General features: G+C 41.5%; 1 protein-coding gene across 1 annotated transcript; it reads left to right on the top strand.

Annotated features, from left to right (window-relative positions):
* Positions 1-2,945: 2,945 nt before the first annotated feature.
* Positions 2,946-14,436, top strand: RGMB (repulsive guidance molecule BMP co-receptor b). The gene is made up of 3 exons (XM_062513284.1): positions 2,946-3,048; positions 5,434-5,945; positions 13,689-14,436. The coding sequence occupies exons 1-3, from the start codon at positions 2,949-2,951 to the stop codon at positions 14,367-14,369; spliced, it is 1,293 nt and encodes a 430-aa protein (XP_062369268.1). The 5' UTR covers positions 2,946-2,948; the 3' UTR covers positions 14,370-14,436.
* The last annotated feature ends 228 nt before the right edge of the window (positions 14,437-14,664 follow it).

Raw genomic sequence — 14,664 nt, 5'->3', positions numbered from 1 at the left:
ATTGTGGTATTTGAAGCAATTAGCAGATGTCCATTGAGGATTTTGGCAATGGGTGATGATAGGTGTTGTAGTTGAGATGGGCATAACATAATACTCCGTAGTTCATGCAGCAACAGCAAATTTTATTGAGTGCAGTTCCTTCTCATAAGGTTTTTAAACACCCACACAGTTGGTCCTGACTGTCTGAGTTTGGTTACCACCCAGCTCACTGGCCAATGGCTCCCTGTGTCCATGCTTGTCAGGACTGGCTGGCACTGTTCAAATTTAAATCTCCTGGCTGCTCAGTGCCTTCCTCCTAGGGATGTTTACCCCATTTCCTTAATGGCACAGACCAATGGAGTTATAATTGGGGTTATCCATGACTGTGAGGCCTCCAGGCCAGCTGTTAGGGGCTGGGAGAAAATAGGCAGACATGCACCACAGATCCCCCAGTTCCATGAAGGCAGGGAAAGAAACTGTAGGGTTTGGATAAAAAGTGGAGCCACACATTCAAGGATAACTCACTGCAATGGCCTGCTAAGGAAAGCTTCAATTCCAAGTGTAACTTTGAGAAAGGGAAAGAAACACTCAGTCCAAGAGGACATCTTATTTCTTTCAGGACACCGCTACTTTCTTGCACAACAAGTAGGCAAACAAATCAACTCCAAATACAGTGTAGCAGCTCTTCAGGTATATTTACACCTGTTACTACTTTGGAGTCCAAGAGATCTGTCATACAGTCTACAATGTATTTGTAGATATGTGTACTCTGAGAAATTTCAAAATACAGCCCTTAGCACTTTTCAGACAGTTACAGACATGTAAGATAGAGATTTGCCTCAGTTTCTAAAATCCTTCACAAGCAATCCATCCTCCTACTCCTAGGGAAATTTTACTGCATTAGCAGGGTGTTAGAATGCCTTAAAAATCTTTAGTAATAGTAGAGATCATGAGAAAAATTTCTTGCTACAGGTAAAAGCACTCAGTTTTAGTTCTGATTTACATAAACCAGTATGATATAGGATAACATAATCTGCTTCCATTAATCAATGGCTATGCTTGTAGAATGAATCAGCATTACTTAATGGAATATAATTACTTTATTTCACCCTGTCAGTGATCCTGTTTTCTTTGTAGTTTCTGCTCCACTAAAAAAGTCCATAGCATTATGACAACATTAGACCCTATGAGAAGAGGAATATGCTGTATGACCTCTAGTGAAATATATTCTAAGGTAAACTATTTATAGAGCTGAGCAGTATAAACAGAATAATGAACATCTAAGGTTGTAGAACTTTGTATACTATGTAGTTCATCATGAGAACATTCTGCATCTGCTCAGATCTGGCCACAGTTCAGCCAGAACCCAAAGAAAGTCTGTGTCTAGGGTTATTGCTGTGGTATGGATTTTGTGAGGATAAACCCCTTTGATACAGAAGATGGACAGGAAGTCAGCTGTGCCAAGCACTGAAACAGCTACTTGGCTTCTGGAACAGGAGGAGAATAGACAGGGTGAGCCTCTATGAGCCTCCAAAAGAAGCATGTACATGTACCCTTGCTGTGGTAACATCCAAAGTCAAAGACAGCTTCAAGGAATCCAAGTAGCTGTTACTACATTACAGAAATTAAATTCGAGCAATATGAAATTAAAAGGAGGTTGTTGTTGTCTCTTAGTAGAGGTGAACAGCAGAAATATTTCTCTAAGAGCATTGAAGAAAAAGGAAACCATAGGTGACACTTTTCAGAAGCCCCAGCCAGATTAATGGATATTGCGTGACCTACAGTAGAAGCCAAAGGTCTTCTTTCTAGGTTGTGGCAATTCACATTCATTTTAATGGCTGTTGAAGCTCATATTTTTTTGTCAGGTTTGGGGTTTTTGGTTGGTTGGCTGGGTTTTTTTCTGACATGGTTCATAAAATGAACAGTTTCTTTCTTGGATTTTTATTTTCCAGAAACTCATGTTCAGCTCTGCCAGCCAGCAACCCTAGGCCCTTTTCCCCAGGCAGCATTCCAGCCATTGCCCCAGCCAGCAGCACTGCCAGGGATTGTTGTGACCCAATAGCAGGACTCAGCACCTGGGCTTGCTAAACGTCAAGCCAGTCTAGTCTTAGCAGTATGAAGTGTATTTACCAGCAAGGAGAAATAGATTGGAAAAACAAACAGCCTGAAAGCAGTATTTTGACTTACATCTGAGAAGTAAATACGTTCCTCCTGTTAATTCCTTAATGACATATTCAAAGGGAAGTTTACCTTTGGATGCTCAAAAAATATCCTGACATGATGGAATTTACCTTCTCCTGCAGATTGTTTTCCTAATTCTCGCGCCGGAGAATGTCCCGATGTTTGGTCAGCCACCCCGTCCCTGCGCTGCCACCTGCTCTGTCCCACCGATGTCCCCTGCCCTGTTTCCAGCAGCGCACAGCCGCTGCTACTTGCCCTATCCGGCCATGCCCCCAGTCTTGGCCGGAGGTCCGTCCCAGCCGGTCGCTGCGCTGTTCCTGACCCATCCCGGAACAGCCCGCTCTCCCCTCCTCTCCCGGGGATGTTCCCGCCCTCTCCCGGGCCGCTCCCTCCCGCCTCAGCCGCGCGGGCGCGCTCTGCCGTGAGTGACGCGAGACGGGGCACGCGGCCGCCAGGGGGAGTCCGGCCAGCTGTGACGGATAGCTCCAGTAGCCAATAGGAGCGGAGAAGCAGCGAGAGGGGCGGGGCGGGCGCCGCGCGGGCGCAGCCGTCACCGCCGCCCCCGCATGGTCGGAGTCTGTCGCTTTGTGCGCGTCGCGTCACGCCCCGCTGCCGTAGCTGGAGCAGAAGGAGGCGCGGACAGCACCGAGGAGCCGGAGGAGGAGGAGGCGAAGGAACCGTGGGGAGCGTCGTCCGTCCGTCCGTCCGCCCGCCCGCCCGTCCGTGCCGCCGCCGCCTCATGCCGCGGCGCTGTGCTGCCGCTGGCCTGGGGACCTGCATGGCCGGACATGGGGAGCGCTGCGCCCTCCCGCGCCCCCAGGGCTAAGCCGCCGCTCGCCGCCCTCAGGCGGCTGCTCGCCGCACTGGGGCTGCTGCTGCTGGGCGCAGGTACCGATAATGTGGGGCTGGGAGGGACGGGAGCGCACCCGGGTGCCCGCAGACACGAGGAGCTGGCGGGTCCTTTTGTTTCAGGTGGAGCCATTCATGAGGAGGGATTCGTGAGCTGGGCCTGTGTGGTCCAGAGAGGGGAGATCGGAGAGGCTGTGATAAGTATCTTCATCCGAGAGGATGGTGCCAGACTCTTTCATTGGGGCCCAGCGACAGGAAGAGAAACAGTGGCTGTGAACTGAAACACAGAAAGTTTCAGCTCAACATGAGGAAGAACTTCTTTGCATTAACGGTGATATAGCACTGGAACAGGCTGCCAGGGGGATCATGGAGTTTCCCTCTCTCGAGGCATTCAAATCCCACCACCCCACCTGTGTCAGCTGCTCCAAGTGATCCTGCCTTGGCAGGGGGATTGGACTAGATGATCCCCAGAGGTCCCTTCCAGCCCTAAAAATTCTGTGTTAGCAAACTCCACTGTTTGATAACATGACAGAAGTGCTCAGCTAGCCTAATTTATTACAAATACGTATGTTACAAATAAAACGGAAGAGAAGTAAAAGTTTTGATGCTTTTGAAAGTGTGGCTTTAAACTAAGCATTCCCTCTGTCATTTTGTTTGGCATGGATCTTTTTTGTGTATCTGAAAATAGAGAAGTTGGTTGTTGTTAGGGTTTTTTTCCTGTACTTCGCAGAGGTATGTGTGGCTCACACAAGGAAATTTTCAGCTTCCTTACACGAGTCATGGTCATGCTTAGCTGTAGGTAGAGAGTTCCTAATTTTACTTCGTGTTGTCTGGGATTTTGACAGGAGATTTTTGTTAGCTACACATGACTGGCAAATCATATTACCCTTATAAATTCATGGTTTGAATATTCAAGAGTAAGTCATGTGAGTACTGACTCAGTAAGGTCAGCTAAGGAGCAGGCAAAGCAATTGCTGATATCCTCTCATCACTGGGTGCATTACAGAAAACAACTCTTTAAAAATGAAGAATGTTGTTACTCAGCTACTTTCCACTTCTCATGACTCAGAAGTTTCTCATAGATATATTTTCCATTTTTTAACTCTTCCATGTGTCTTTGTACATGTATGTTCCATGTATCTTTGTCTCTGTGTGTATTTTTGTGGTGTTCAAAACCCTCTTTATGACAGTGAGAAATTACAGATAAATGTTCCCACAGATGAATTTCAGTAGATAGTTTTGCAGGCTTGGACAGCTGTTGCATGAAGTTGTGTACATATTCTTTTTTAAAGTCCATTTTCTTTGGATGCCAGGAAGTGCAGTTTCTCCTAGATTGGGCTTTCACTTCTGGTTTCACCCTGAGTGAAAAGTGTGACTCCGTTTCCCTTAGTGTGTCTTGTTAATTTAATTTTTGCTCCTGGTAAGTTCTTTAGTAAAAGTCATCTTCAGAAAGCCATTGTTAGCTGCCATGAGAATCTGGAAGAATTTCAGATCATACCTGTGAGAACTGTGGAGGAAACAACTGTGAAACTCCCAATTTGTTTGCAAGGATATTAACTCTGCTTTTTTTATGGAAATCAGGACATCAGATAAAGTCTGACTGGTTTGCTCATGTAAACTGAACTGTGTAGCAGTTGTATACATCTGATAAGTACTTCAGGCTTTTGTGGGGAGAGGGTTTCTCTCCCCTCTGTCTTACTGCTGAACTGTGCTCTGACAGGTACTGCTACTGCAGTGTACAGGTGTGTTAACTGAAAACTTGTGCTTCAGACAGCTGGCCTTTTTGGTGCATTAGTCCCAAAAAAAAGTGCAGTGAAGCTTTACCTGTGGCAGTGCCAGGGAAATAAAGCACACTGCTTGCCCGCTTACCTACCATCCTCTCCCCACCCTGGTTCCTAGAAGAGAACTTGGTTTTTGCTTTATTCAGTCTAGTTTTTGCATAAACATTTTTAGACATTTAGACATGTCTGACATCTAAACAATGTCTAAACAACAATACTTTGTTGCCTTTACCACATTCTTCTGAGGGGCAGAATTCTATATAAAAATCCAGTAATTTGTGTAAAGCACTGAAAGACTAAATGGAGACTTCCTTAATGACTAAGTAATTAATTTAAACACAGAATTACATCATCAACTTGGTATCTAGAAAGAACTATTTGGCTTATACTTGACAGGACTGAGTGCTCTTAATTTTCATCTAGACAATATGAAGTAATGGATTATGACATCATGAGTCCTGTCAGCCTCTGTGATATTCTCCATTGCTCTCTTTCAACCTCATTTTTTCTAAAATGCAGTATTTCTCTAATGGGAGAGCACCTTTCTTTCAAGTTGTTTTCTAAGGTTCTTGTGGGAGTGGAAAGGGGTACTGCCACCTAAGAGTTTTGCTTTATGTCTTTATGCTGTCTGTTTTGTGCTTAGGTGACTGTCAGCTGCACACATCTTGTGGAATCCAGAAGTGCACCACTGATTTTGTATCCTTCACTTCACATCTAAATGCGGCTCTTGAGGACTTTGATTTGGAGTTCTGCAAGGCCCTGCGGGCATACTCAGTGTGTACCTATCACAATGCCAAAGTATGCTGTGGAAACCTGGTCTATCATTCTGCAGTGCTTGGGATCAGTGATCTCATGACCCAGAGAAACTGTACCAAGGATGGACCCACATCCTCCACCAACCCTGAAATGACCCATGATCCTTGCAATTACAGTGGCCACACAGAAGCAAGAGAACATCAGGGGGGAGGGAAGACTTCTCCTCCTACATACCTGTTCTGTGGCTTGTTTGGGGATCCTCATCTGAGGACTTTTAAAGATCACTTCCAGACATGCAAAGTGGAAGGTGCTTGGCCCCTCATAGACAATAACTACTTATCAGTGCAAGTGACCAATGTGCCTGTGGTCCCAGGATCCAGCGCTACTGCTACAAACAAGGTACATATTATTTTTGTGCACTGTGCATGCATGGAGAAGTAAAAGGTCAAGACAGTTAAGTCATTTAGCCTTTAACAGTGAAGAAGTGTAGCTGCTTGAGAATCTTCTGTGCAGTAATATAAAAAGGTAAAAACTCATAACATCTTCTTTAATGAACATCAAACAAAACAGGTTCTTCCTTCAGCTCCTGCTCATTACAAGAAAACCTTTGCATATCACCACACAAGCCTGTAAGGATACTGATTTGTAACTGTAACACAGTTATTGATTATTGTACATCTGTGACTGTCTCTGCACTAATCAGAAATTTAAAACAATCATACAATGCTGTGGGTTGCAAAAAAGATGGAAAGAACGTATATCTCTGCTTTTTATTAATTTTCTGAACTTCACAGCTATAACAGTAGAAAACAAATAATACCGAGAGCAGCACAAAAATCTAGTTGCCAAAGCACTTCTGGTTTAAAGCAGAAGCCAGCACTGAAGAGGGCAAACTGCAGAGAACTGAGAAGAGGTAGTAAGCTAAATGCTTCTGACAAAGACTTGGTGCCTTGGCTTTACTAAACAAGCAGTGGCCCTAAAATTGTGCCAAGAATAATAAACCCTTGTTGAGACAGGCAAGACTTAAGATTGCACTCCTCTCAAATACTTGAATCTTGAGTAGGAATACCTCTGCTAGTATTCAATAAATGATGCCATTTCTTAAGAAAAGTCCTTGTCTCTTTCTGCCGAGTATGGGTAGCAACTGTGTCCATCAGTTACTGAAGTATGCATTTGAAGCTGGTATTGTCACATATCTCTTTTGGAGTGAAAGGGGTTTTTTAAAAGTTGTGGTAGCGTAGCTCTTGAATTGTCAAGCTACATCAGGTTATGTGTACACAGCTTCAAGGCATTTACACCAAAGAATTTTCACTGTGTTGTTAAGCCTGGAAGTAGTTTTTCTTAATTACTGGAGTCAGAAGCCGGAGTTGTCTGTCACTGTAGGGTAGAGCCTACACATCTTCTGTGGAGTTGGCTGAGGAGTAGTATTACTATAGGAAAATCAGTTTAACTAGTAAGTTTGTGCTGAGTTCTGGAGTATTGACTAATGGCAGTGCTTGTGTGAATGTACAGAGACTGGACTGGAAGCTCAGAATTACGTTTTATTAACCTGTGCCAGTTTCAGAAACAGTCTTCATTGTGAAAGAGTTCTGAAGGTGTATAAAATAAGGGAATGAGGCTAAATGTGAGTAAGCTTTGCAAAAGAGACTTATGTCCCCCGTAGTCTACTTCAGTTGTTTTTTCTAAAGACTCTTAAATAAGTGAAAGAAAAAGCTGCATTTCATAATCTGCAGTAAGATCTATCTTCAGTTTGGCTAAATTCTTGCAGAATTTTCTTTATTTCCTCACTCCTGATGGTAGTAGAGGAAAAAGTTGAGACTGTTGTGTACAAATTGTATGGATGGCTAGGGTGTGGTTGTATTGGATAGACAATCTTAAGTTTAGCCACATTCTGAAAATGATTGACTGTAGTAGCACATTGTGCTGGTCTTTTCAAAGATACAGAGGAGAACAGCAGGAGTAAATGTATGCACGTACTGAGGGAAAGTATGGTTTTAAAAGGTGTGCCTTCTGTCTTTATTTTCAAGAGGGTTTTGTCTTTTTCTTTGACTTAGGTAAAATGTTTTCTTCTTCTCTTCTATTAGTCCCTGGCATTGCCCAGTCCAGCTAAGTGTGCCGAAGCAATTAAATAAAACAAGATCTATGGTTTAGGATACTAGAAATATTTCTGAGACTGATACATCTTACGTGTTGCACACGTAAGTCCTTGATTTTTTCTTTTTTTTTTTCATATAATAGAATTTAGCCCATCTGTTGTAGGCAAGGAAGGTTGTTTGAATGTATCAGTGACTTAGAAGATAAGTTTTCATATTTCCAATGCATACCCTTAACTCTGTTATTTCTAGAAGGAGCAGGCTACTATAAATGAAATAAAAAGCTACTGGATGCACTTAACTGACTTTGGCCATAGGGTAGCTTAAAGGACTTCTGAAGAGCTACACCCCAGTGACATTTATCAACATAGGGTAATCCCTAGCTGAGAGTATGCCAATAGGTCTTCTACCATCATCATAAGAAAAGTTTTCAGACTGTTCCTTTTTGTTAGTCTGGCTGTTTTTATATTGCTTGTATTTGAAATAGATGTTTATGGGAAATAAAAACAAAGGTTTATGCTGAACTTAAATTGTACAGAAGCCAAAGCAAATACTAACCTAATTAGTCCTCTCTAAAGCAGCCCTAATGAGAGGAAGGACAATAAGAGTAGAAGATTTAGTTCTTCCTGAATGCATTTTTAGGGGAAGTGGTTTAAGAAGCCATAGAAATAGAATGGTTAATCTTCAGCCCATTGTCCTTTTGAAAAGTGAAAACCATCACTTACCCTTTTAGGGAGTCAGTACTTTTCACTTTTATCCTAGCTTTCTGCTGTACTAGTCTTTAAGGGAGTTGGTAATGAAGACAACCTTATGTGTGAAATTTTCTTCTCTCTCCAAAACCTAAGAGACTATGGGAACCCCAGCAGTCTGGAGGACCATCCAGTAAGTTCATAAAGGACAGAAGAATGCTAGGAGATCATTCTTCAAGTAAGAATGTGAGAAATAAATGCATATTGTTTCTCCCCTACCTCTCACTCAGTGCACATCTGGCATGAAAATATGAAAAGCAGGAAAAATTCCTTTGAATTCCTTATTTGGAAGAGCACATCTTGTGAGGGTTGTGTACTAATTCACAAAGATGGTCTCGACAATTTGTAGATGTTTTGCACATTTGTGTTACTCATAGTAGCGTCTGTTTTTCACCATGAACAAAGCTATTTTACGTTCTGTGGTCTAGCTGGAACTTTGAAATCCCAGTTTTTTGAGCTTGCCTGATGTACTTATGCCCCTTGGCATGGGATCCTAGGGCCTTTCAGATGGAAAAGGAAGATTGTCAGCAAATACTGGGAAAAAAACTGGGAAACCGAGTTTAAGTTTAAACTCTTCTTTTTCTTTCTGACATGCTTGCATGGGTTTTGAATAGGTCACTGGCATTATTTATGTTTCATTTCTGCAGCTCTGGAGAAATATAAAGAGCTTCCCTGTCTTGGAAGTGGTTTTGCAATTCCCTGAGAATAAATGTCTGTTACTGGGAGCAGGTAGGAAGGATATTGTACACTTCATTAAACAGAACATTGATGTTTTTGAAATTTTATTTATTGTGTGCTTTATTTGGAGGGGTACAGAATCGTTATAGCCTTTTGCTGCTGTGACAGGTGTTCTGGATATCACTAGAGTAATTGTTCCTGAATAGGCCATGAGGCAGAGATCCTTGGGCTTGCCAGTGGAAAGGTTTCCTTCTTGTTTGGAGGTGTCTTCTTATTTGCATTAATTGGAAATGGAGGTTTTCCTGTCCAGGTGTTTTATAGTCGATAGCTTGAGGGTGAGAGAGTGAATTTAGGGACACAGAGAAGTAAAAAAAAAAACTGTAGAAATTTTTACTGTAGTGATTTATTTGGTATAAACCTTGGAACCTAGGAATTGGTGCTATCAGCAGGATAAAGAAATTTGGGGGATAAATGTTCTTTTACCCAGAGTCAAAACACTTTAAATATCTCTTTTGTAGCATGATTTCAGGTTTTGCAGGGCAGGAAATCCTTGCAGAGTGAGCACAGTGTAATAGACAAATAATTAAAAGGTAATTGGAAGATAAATGTTGTAATTGTTTTAAGAAGTAACTTTTCATTTGTCTTTTTGCTTGTCACATTATTATTTTCATCTTTATGGACATGATAGAGATGGAATTTGTCTTATTACACAGAAGTAGCTTTATATTGTGGTTTCATTGAAGGCTGCAATAGAATCATTTAGGTTGGAAAAGACCTTTAAGATCATTGAGTCCAGTCGCAAACTGTTACTTCCACTACTAAACGTGATCCGTAAGCACTGTGTGTACGTGCCTTTAAAACATTTATGGGGATGATGACTCAAGAGGCTGGAAGCCTGTTCCACTGCTTGACAGCTCTTTCAGTGCAGAAATTTTATCTAGTATTCAACGTAAATCTTCACAGCATAGCTTAAGACCATTTCTTCTCATCTTTTCACTTGCTATTTGAGAGGAGAGACTGATTCCCACCTGGCTACAGCCTACTTTCAGAGACTTGTAGAGAGCAGTGGGGTCTCCCTTGAGCTTCCTTTTCTCCACGCTGAACACCCCCAGCTCCCTCAGCCTCTCTTCATCAGGCTTGCATTTCAGACCCTTCCCAGCTCTGTTTCCCTCCTTTGTACTCACTCCAGCACTTTAACGTCCTTCTGGCTGTAGGAGGCCCAAAACTGAACATAGGATTTGAGGTGTCACCTGAGCTGTCCTGAGTGCAGGGTAGTCACTGCCCTAGTCACATCTGGCTACACTTTATCTGACCCAAGCCAGGATGTCCTTGGTCTTCTTGGCCCCCAGGCACACTGGCTCATGTTTGGCTCACAACCAGCATCCTTAGGGCATTGGGCACTTTTTCACTCACTCCTCCCCATTCTTGGCATTCTTATGGTAATGGTTGAAGTTAGTGATGTCACAGGTCTTTTTCTTCCTGAACAACTCTAGAATTCTATGAAATGCATAGTAAAATAGCAACATATAGTGATACCTTCATTATTCTAATTGCATTGTGGCATTAGGGAGAACAAGTACAAGAACTGAAGAGTTGAAGGTGTTTTTGTTTAAGGCACACAAGCCAGGCATCTTCTGCAAATACATTAGAAACAGCAGTTTTACACCTCAATAACACCATCTTTGAAAAGATTTGCATGTGCAATGGAATTTAACAGGGCTTTGTGATCAGCGTACTCATCAGTACTGGCATCGATAGGAGTGGGAGGATAAAGTCTGAAATTAAATGTGGAGATTGTATGTGTGGGTTTGTTTTGGTTTAGTAATCTTATTATAGCGGATGTTTGTTTATCATATCCTCAGATAAGACTCTGGAAACCTTTATTTTCATTTTTCAAGGTGCCTCACTGCAGAAGAGCTCTGTATATGCCCAAAGAACAAGGCTGATACACTGATAGTTTCAAAAATCTTTATGTGAAGATTTTGTCATTTGGATTTTTGCATCCTAAATTTAAAAAGGGTAGCTAATCTCTAGTCTGTAAACAGTGCTGCATAAGCAGCTTTGTGAAGGTTTTCTTGGGATCCAGACAGAGTGTAAAAAGTACTGTAGGTACATAAACATATATAGCACGTGTTGAATTTGAAAATAATAATTTTCACTTTTTAATGTTAGCTGTTACCTTGAGAATTTAAAGAGATAACTCTGCAATGAAATTTTGCTTAATAGCCCTTTGCAACAGGTTCTGTTTTATCTGTCAGTACCAGGGCATGGTACTGAGATAGGACTATGTGGTAAGGCAAAGCCCATGCAGCACTCTGGTTTTATTAATCTGGCCTATGGATTAGATGGATGTCACATGACAGACACAAAATATTCAAAAGCAGTGTCTTGAGCTGCAGTGTTTAAATATAAGTATGTCCTTGGAAAATCGTAATGGTCTCTGTTTGGAGTGTCCTTGCAACATACATGGAGGCCTTTATTCATCTAATAGTCTTTCAGCTCTCATTCAGCATCCAGTGTTATTACTAATCTTAAATTAGGGTAAAGGCTTCTTGTTCTTTGTGTTCTGAAATTGTGTGCATTTCATTCTTATAAATGAGGGAGTTTTGGAGAGAGCAATTTGGTAGCTGCTTCCTGATAAATTTTGCCAGGTGCCTTGCTTAAATGTTTTATCAAGCAGCCAATTCAATGTCTCATTAAAATAGTGAGACTTCTTTTTGGCTCCAGGCTTGCTCAAGTGCTAAGGAGACTTAGAGCTTTACTTCTGTAGGTGTGGAAATAATTTTTTTAGTCACAGAACAGCACAAATATGCGCAAGTAAATAACAATGTTTCTTTGTCTGAGTGGGCTGAGATAGAAGCCTGTTCCATCCAAACTATGTTACACAAAATAAAAGATCTTTTACTGCATTATGGCCTGGATTATATACAGAAATAATAATCACTTGAGAGATCTCAAGTTTCTCTTCTGTAGGTTGCTGAGCTTACTTTACTAGCCACAACTTTAAAGCTGTGAGGTTATCTTTACAGCAACGGGGGCACTTGTGCATTTTCTGGATTTTGGGCATAAGCATTCCAGCTCAGCTGTGGTTCACAGATACCATTTTACCAAGTTACTTGACTACAGATGGTCTTAGGCTATATAGCTGATACGTCCTAGCTGTATAACTGATTAATGCCAAAAAAAAAAAAAAGGAAAAATACAGTCAGGACTAGTGAGAACATAGGAAGTCAAAATAGGAAGTAGTGTCTGTGCTGTGAGACAAACACTGACAAAGCATCAACCACCTGAGATGAACCAATATTGAAAATAAATGTAGTATAGTTTAGGGTATGTCTGCAAGAAATTGTTGCAGTGGGAGGAAAGAGGTGGGAACACTTGTGTCTTACACAAGTGGCATAAAGAGGAGAGGCTAATGACAGAGGCAGAGGTTTTATTAAAATTGTAACTGGCTCTTGATTTAACCTCTCTCCCTTACTTTAAATCAGAGAAGCAGAAATAAATGTTGTGCAGAAGTGTGATAGTTAACTGAAATTAAAATGCAAGGTTGCTGTGGAACAGATTCTAACTTTTACCTTACTTTAAAAATCCCTTCTGGTGTGTTTTGAAGTAATCTGAGTCTCTTAGCAGACTGCTTAAATTGTAGATTGTAATTCATTTGATATAATGAATCAATGATGAAAATAATTATTAAAATATCTATTCTTGGTGCTGAGTGTCTTTTGACCTTTTCAAGAAGTCATTCCCCTGTAGTCATTCTTTCTCTAAAGGAGGTACCATATCTGTTTGTAATATTTAGATGTGAATTCTCATTCTTATTCTTGTTTGAGGAAAAGCTGCTAGACACTCCGAATTTGGTCTTCCATATAGCCTAGTTGTTCCCTTCAAGTAAGACTGGAGGACCTGCTTTTTCTCTTGTTGTGACTTACTCCAGTAAGTAGAAATGTTTAAAAGGCTAGTTCTAATATTTAAAAAAATTAATTGCTTTATGCTAATGATTTTGATATTGAAAGTCATTCACTCTTCAAAGGCACATTTTTGGGTATCTTTCAGACTTGTCTTGTTTCCCTGTGGGCACAATTTTTAGCACAGCGGACTTGAAGTGTCAAATCTCCCAGTTCCTAGGACTACTGTATCCAGGATCCCTAAGCTGTTACTTGACTATTTCTTCTTCATCCCGATTATACCTTTACCTGATTTTGCATGGTCTTGTTCTGGTTTTGCTGTAGTTGCCAGCATTGTGGGAATTACTCAGTCCTTGCGCTTCTTCATTATTGCAGGATGTGTTCCAAAGTATTAAGAAATACTCCTTTTAGGCAGGAGGTAGTTGTGATGCGTAATGAAATATACAGTGTTTTCTGTTCCTGACCTCACGGCTGTTGCCACATGTTAATAGTCTTGCTTCCAGACCAGCAAAAGAACAAATTTAACATTTGCTGTCCAGTAAAACACTGCTTTAAGCATGTGTTCAGGCTGTTTTCCTTAGGCATGAGTTGTGGACAACTGTCAGGTTTTAAGGTAGTGGGCAGTTCCAGTTATATTGAGTTACAGAATGGAAAAGGAATTGAGACAGTGATTTCTTTCCACTGACTTTGTTGGTGTTTTTTCCCCTTCCCCCACAGATAACTATCATCTTCAAATCGTACCAGGACTGTACACATCAGAAAGTATATCAAGCAATGACTGACGACTTGCCTGCAGCTTTTGTTGATGGTACAACAAGTGGAGGAGATGGGAACATCAGGAGCTTGCACATTGTTGAGAAAGTCAGTGGCAAATATATTGAGATGCATGCTAGGTACATCGGGACCACAGTGTATATCCGCCAGCTTGGGCACTACCTGACAGTGGCCATTCGCATGCCCCAGGAGTTGGTCATGGCCCACGAGGAGAGCCAGGACCTGCAGCTGTGTGTAAACGGCTGCCCTTCCAGTGAACGTATTGATCAGAGTGGCCACTTGCCAGTGCCTGTGTTGGGAAAATTGCTTCCTTGGGGTGCTGTGTCTCATCCCCGATCAGGGTACACACTGGAAACAGCCACCACCAAGTGCCATGAAAAGATCCTTGTGAAGGACATCTATTTTTACTCATGTGTATTTGATCTACTCACCACTGGTGATGCCAACTTCACAGCTGCTGCTCACAGTGCTTTGCAGGATGTGGAGGCACTGCACCCCAGCAAAGAGCACTGGCATATCTTTCCAAGGAGTGGAGGTGGTGGTGTGGGCAGGGATAGCAAACTCTTTGTCAGGTTTGGACTTCTGTGCTTGATCCTTGTGTATTTGTACGATTTTTTTTTTTAGACTGTAACAAAATTTTGAAATATGTATTGTTGTAATATATTGAGTAAAGATGAATATATATGTATATACCATGTACATGAAGGGATGTTTTGTCTTGGGACATCCACCAGATTGGATGTTAACTGTTTTCTTGTATGTTTGGTTCAGTATTCTGTGTATCTGTTTTACAGTTGTTGAAAAGTTCTATAATGTCTCTGCATTGGGACCTGATAAAAAGCACTTTATATTTTGCATATTAAATATATAAGTATATATCTGAGTAACTGTGTATTACACATTAAATACTCAGTGCTTT

Source organism: Cinclus cinclus, chromosome Z (assembly GCF_963662255.1).
Source record: "Cinclus cinclus chromosome Z, bCinCin1.1, whole genome shotgun sequence".
Classification (NCBI taxonomy): Eukaryota; Metazoa; Chordata; class Aves; order Passeriformes; family Cinclidae; genus Cinclus; species Cinclus cinclus.
This window is presented reverse-complemented; position numbering and strand designations above follow the sequence as displayed.